The sequence below is a fragment of the Gymnoscopelus braueri genome (assembly GCF_963280865.1).
Source record: "Gymnoscopelus braueri genome assembly, chromosome: 22".
NCBI lineage: Eukaryota > Metazoa > Chordata > Actinopteri > Myctophiformes > Myctophidae > Gymnoscopelus > Gymnoscopelus braueri.
Window position 1 is genome coordinate 454,001 of NC_137624.1, and position 6,000 is coordinate 460,000.

At 45.4% G+C, this 6,000-nt stretch overlaps 1 protein-coding gene across 1 annotated transcript in view; it reads right to left on the reverse strand.

Moving 5' to 3' along the window:
• The window catches only part of LOC308078268 (thrombospondin-3b-like), a gene marked incomplete at its 5' end in the record, with an annotated part of 95,952 nt that overhangs the window by 49,324 nt on the left and 40,628 nt on the right, over positions 1-6,000 (reverse strand). The window contains 2 exons of the mRNA XM_080419390.1: positions 1,626-1,766; positions 4,501-4,649. Coding sequence (XP_080275516.1) covers positions 1,626-1,766; positions 4,501-4,649 — 290 coding nt within the window. The remainder of the gene's footprint in view (positions 1-1,625; positions 1,767-4,500; positions 4,650-6,000) is intronic.

A 6,000-nucleotide genomic window follows, 5' to 3' on the forward strand; every position in this document is an offset into this window, starting at 1 on the left:
GGGGTCCGCCCGTGGACCCCCTGGGAGTAAAATTATTTAAAAATAAATACAAACTTTTTTGGGGGAAATTTCTTCATGAAAAAAAAAACAGCCAATGGGGTCCGCGATGTTTCACGGGGGTCCGCGATGTTTCGCGAGGGTCCCAAGGGGTAAAATTATTAAAAAAAAAAAAAAAAATTATCCCACGATTTTTGAACCCCAAAATAAGCGAGCCCTCGCTTATTTTTGCACGGACGTAATTTGTTTGTCATTGTGGTGAATGTTATGTGCTGCTGATGTTTGTTGTGTGAAGCTTAATGTCAGAGTGTTTGTGTTGGAGCGCCTCAGTGCGGCTGCAGAGTTCATGTGCAACATCTTGCATGCGTGGCTGTGGCTTTACAGTTTTCCTTCGCCGTGTCTGTAGGTCACGGCCTGGAGACCCCAGGGACCCCTAAGGGGGGGGGGGGGAGCGGGGGCGAACCCTCTGTTTTTTTTTATCCCACGATTTTGTACCCCCAAACGATATTTTCTTTTGGGGGGGGGTTAGGGGGGGGGGCACTAGACGTTCGGCCCGCGTAGTGGGCCGAACTTCTAGTTATTTATATTTGGCAGCTTGGGCCATGTCCACAGGCTGGTGGTAAGGGGCTTGAGGATTATGGGGTTGTCCAAGTGTAAGGCAAAGCAGCTTGCAAAATATTGCTCAATCTCCTCCATTATAGGCAGTCGATCTATTTGGAGGAGAAGGTGCTTCCTGTACCCATAATTGTGTTGGTAATATGGCAGACTGAAGTGTATGACCAGTTCATGCGCTTTTGTTGTTTATATTCTGGACTTGTTCGGACTGAAGCATTGTGACACATGTTGTTTCAAGTGAGTGGGAGATCAGAAGCAACTGAAAAATATTTGTGCCCTTGTAATGTATTTTATAAATGTGGAATCAAATAAAGAAATTGAAATGTGTGCGTGCGTGCGTGCGTGCGTGCGTGCGTGCGTGTCTGTTAGAGATGCACGGATGGGCTCAGGCCTCAGCCTCACCCTACCCATTCGTTAGAATGGGTAGGAAAAAGACTCAGGTTGGGTTAGGATTAGGAGTAGATATTTAGCAGCTCACAAGCTTATAGATCTTCTATTATTCGGCTTCAGGCTTATGGTTAAAAATGGCAAAATGTAATTAAATATAGCATCAATAAAATGGTATATTTTTGTATACACAGTTTATTAATACAAACCCTGTGTGTGTGTGTGTGTGTGTGTGTGTGTGTGTGTGTGTGTGTGTGTGTGTGTGTGTGTGTGTGTCCGTGTCCGTTAGAGATGCACAGATGGGCTCTGACGTCACCCACATGAACACATTAATCATCCATCCATCATCCAACCGAACTGATTATATATTATATTATCCTATTTATAAAACGAAAAACTGAACAAAAACTACGCCTTAAAAAAAAAAGAAACAAAAAAAAGAATAATAATCATAATCATAATCATAATCATAATCATAATCATAACAAAACTAACAAATCAACTAATTGAAAACATGAAGTAAAATAATAATAATAATATATTAATATCAATATTAATAACAATACTAATAATTAATGAAAAATGCAAAGCTATAATAACCTTGTGATGTGGTGTGTGATTCCTACCTGATGGTGTTTTTTGGCAAAGTCCACTCCAGTCCCACTGAGGGGGGGTCCAGTGTAGCCTACGGGACAGGGCTCACACCTGAACCCCCTGGCTGTATTCACACACCCCTCTGCTCTGAAGCATGGCTGAGCCAGTTCACACTGTACCCACCCACCCAAACACACACACACACACACACACACACACACACACACACACACACACACACACACACACACACACACACACACACACACACACATTTAATAATATATTTATGTCCACATAATTGATAAAATACAAGGACAATATTTACAAGGTGCTGTAAAAACTGTACGGTCAGCAAATCTTGGACAATTACCCAAACACCCCTCAGCGGTACAAGTAACAGCGTCTTCACTATATTTGGCAGCCACCAATAATATAAGAGATTGCACAGAATTTTGCAAGCTGTTTAGCTGCACACACACACCCACATGGTTTCTTCATGTCGCAATCTTCGCTCACTTTCCCCCACTGATCTTTCCTCTTCTGTTCTCTCTGCTCTCCCTGCCCCTGAATCCTTCGCTCTTCTATCCCCTGATACCGCCACAGATCTTCTTTTCTCTACTCTATCCTCTTCTCTCGACCATCTCTGTCCCCTCACCACCAGGCCTGCACGCCAAACTCCATCTGCCCCCTGGTTGTCGGACTCAGTGCGAACTGAGAGACGGAGCCTGAGAGCGGCTGAGTGCAAATGGAGAAATGGCAACCTCCCGGAGGACCTTCTTACCTTCCAATCTCTCCTTTCTACTTTTTCCTCCTCTCTATCAGCTGCTAAAGCTGCTTTCTTCTGCACTAAAATTCAGGCTTCTGCTTCCAACCCTAAAAAACTCTTTGAAACTTTCTTCTCTCTCCTGCAACCATCACTCCCTCCTCCCTCCTCGTCCCTCCTCCCTGACGATTTCGCCAACTTCTTTGACAAGAAGGTGAACGATATCCGATTCTCCTTCCCGCCTCCCCCGGCTGGTGCCCTGCGCACTACCCACACCCGTCTGCCTTCCACCCCTCCCTCTCTACCTTCATCTACTCCTCTTTCCTCCCCCTCCCCCTCTCTATCCCACTTTTCTCCCCTCTCCCCTAACACAGTGCTTCTCCTTGTTACCTCTAGTCGCCCCACCTCATGCTCCCTGGACCCGGTCCCATCCACTCTGCTGCAGTCCACTGCACCTGAACTTCCTCCCTTCTTGACCCACCTTATTAAGACATCTCTGACGTCTGGTTACTTTCCCTCTGCTTTCAACACTGCCAGAGTCACCCACCTCCTGAAACCGACACTTGACCCCTCTGAGATCAAGAACTACAGACTACATCTCTTGGTGCTGTCATCCACTCCCATGACTTTTCCTACCACTGCTATGCTGATGACACCCAGCTGATCCTCTCATTCCCCCCCTCTGACACACAAGTGGAGGCACGCATTGCAGCTTGTCTGGCTGACATCTCGGAGTGAATGTCGACGCACCACCTGAAGCTCAACCTGGACAAGACCGAGCTGATGTTCCTCCCGGGAAGGGCTGTCCGCACCGAGACATGGCCATCACCATTGATAATGCTGTGGTGACGTCAACTCGGACTGCAAAGAATCTGGGTGTGACCCTGGACGATCAACTGTTGTTCTCGGCAAACATCGCATCGGTGACACAGTCCTGCAGATTCCTCCTCTACAACATCAGGAGGATTCGCCCCTTCCTCACGGAGAAGGCAGCCCAGGTGCTCATCCAGGCTCTTGTCATCTCCCGCCTGGACTACTGCAACTCCCTCCTTGCTGGTGCTCCGGCATCTGCCATCAGACCTCTGGAGCTTGTTCAGAAAGCTGCGGCTCGTCTGGTGTTCAACCGCCCCAAGTTCTCCCACACAACTATCCTTCTCCGTTCTCTACACTGGCTCCCCGTAGCGGCTCGCATCCAGTTTAAAACCGGGCTATGGTCCGGGCTATGGTCGATGCTTACACCCGTGCCCGACCACTTCGGTCTGCCACCTCGGGGCGACTGATTGCCTTGTCGCTCAAGGGTCCTTCTGGGCGATCTACACGGTCACAACTTTTTTCTGTTCTGGCCCCACAATGAACTCCCCACTGATGTCAGGACAGCAGACCCACCTATTCAGGAAACACTACCCTTCCTCTTCGCCTTGCCTACTTGTTGTTAATTAGTTGTATGAACTCTTGTTTTATTATTGTATTGTTTTATTGGATCTTCTTTAGTCAATACACTTATTTGTTTTAGCTCTTGCTCATTTGATTTAGCTATTCGTCTCATCTGTTTAAGAAAGTAGGTAGCTGATATATTGCACTTTTACCTTAGCGCTAGGTATACTCTTGGTTGCCTGTTTTAGCAGAAAATGCACTTAAGACTTCTGGTGATTAGTAGTTTCGTTCCCTACCTATGTTGAATGCACTTATTGTAAGTCGCTTTGGATAAAAGTGTCTGCTAAATGACTGTATTGTCTGCTAAATGACTGTACTGTGAGGCACACAGCAGCAGCAGCGGCTGTCGGGAATGAACGCACACTGACATTGTCAGATCATGATAAAAACTCTAAATGATTATGATGGGTTTTAATGGTTGTACTACTTTATCTAAATAATAATATTAATAATAGGCTTAAAATGATAAAATCCAAGTGTATGAGACCCCACTGCGTCTTTTACCGCGGGTCGATTGCTGTGAAAAAAAATATTGCAAATATTCTATAATTTTTCAAAGGTGAGTGAAAACACTCAGAAATCGCTGTCACTGTGGCAACGAATGTTTTTTAATGGCACTGAAAGAGTTAATGTCGGATTAATGTACATTCTTTAGATATTTTACTGTTAGATGAATTCTGGTGATTAACGGTGTAAAGTCAGCGTACCTCATCAATGTCGTGGCAGTGCGTTCCGTTACCCATAAGGCCATGGGGGCAGGGTCCACAGTGGTATCCTGGGTACTCCCGCGTCTCTGTGCAGGACACACCCTTATAGCAGGGGTTGGGATCACAGCGAGACTGAGGCTCATGAAACCCTTAAGACACAAGACATGTTGTTTGACACAGTGTTCATTTAGTCGACTAAAACTATGACGAAAACGTTCGTCGTCTACCTTTTTTCACTGACAAAAACTAAATAAAAACTAAGCTATGATGACTAAAACTATGACTTAATAGTATGACTGGGCATACAGCAGATTTGGATTCAGCACCCCTTAATACCCGTAAAAAACATGTATTCCCTAATTTAACCCGATTTGCCTTCAGCACTTTAAATAAGCAAATTTTCTGAAATTCTGCCTAGACTACTATGGAGAAGAAATCCAGTAGAACTAAGACTAAAGGTGGCATTTCACTGCGAGATAATCGGGCTAAAAAACAACCCTCCCGAGTATCGGGGGAGCGTGCCCTACCCCAGCTTAGATCGGGGGCGAATCTCGGGCATAAATATCGTCTAGTGTGGGGGTTCAAAGATCCAATCTGAACCCTCCCGAGTTGCTCACAGGACGGTCGGGGCCACTCCGACCATTTTCAAAAATATTTGATATTTATCTGGATCGCTTCTGATATGGAACACCTGCAGCGGGGGTCGGACTGAGAGAAATACGGCCGCTGTTCCAACAACGAAATGACACACATGCACGCACGCGCGCGCACGCACGCGCGCACACACGCACACACACACGCACACACACACACACACACACACACACACACACACACACACACACACACACACACACACACACACACACACACACACGTTGTTTATGTAGGATGGACAATCAGGTGCAGCTGCGGTGGATCCATGTTTTATATTATAATAAATTATTTTAATAATGATTTTTTTTTAATTTATTTTACAATATTGGACTGACAGTCCTACATATAGGCTATAAATTATACCGATAATGTCCATAGTTAGAGAATCTATCCCCACCTGAAAGATGCTTATTAAACTTTTATATAACTTGCCTGGTACCATTCCATGCTTCATCTTGTGGTGCCGTCTAAAATTATATTCCTTGGCTTGCAAGCAGCCAAAACGTGTGTAGCCGATGAAACACAACGGCTTTGCATTGATGACGCCATGCAGGTAAGATAAACACTTAGTTTGCTGTCCATATTCATCTTTAAAAGCCCTGTTTTCAGTACTGTCACATACATATCCTATTTAAACTTTTGGATAGTGCGTAATTTCTCTTGTTAACTATAGTAGCAGAGCGCAGATTATTTTTCGTCGCACAATGGTGTTGAGCGGTTAACATTATGCGATTCACAAGACCACAAGTGCCGCGGTCGGATCATATGAGACGCGTTGTGAGCTTGTAGATCAGCTCTGACGCAATGCACCGTGTGTGTGTGTGTGTGTGCGTGTGCGTGCGC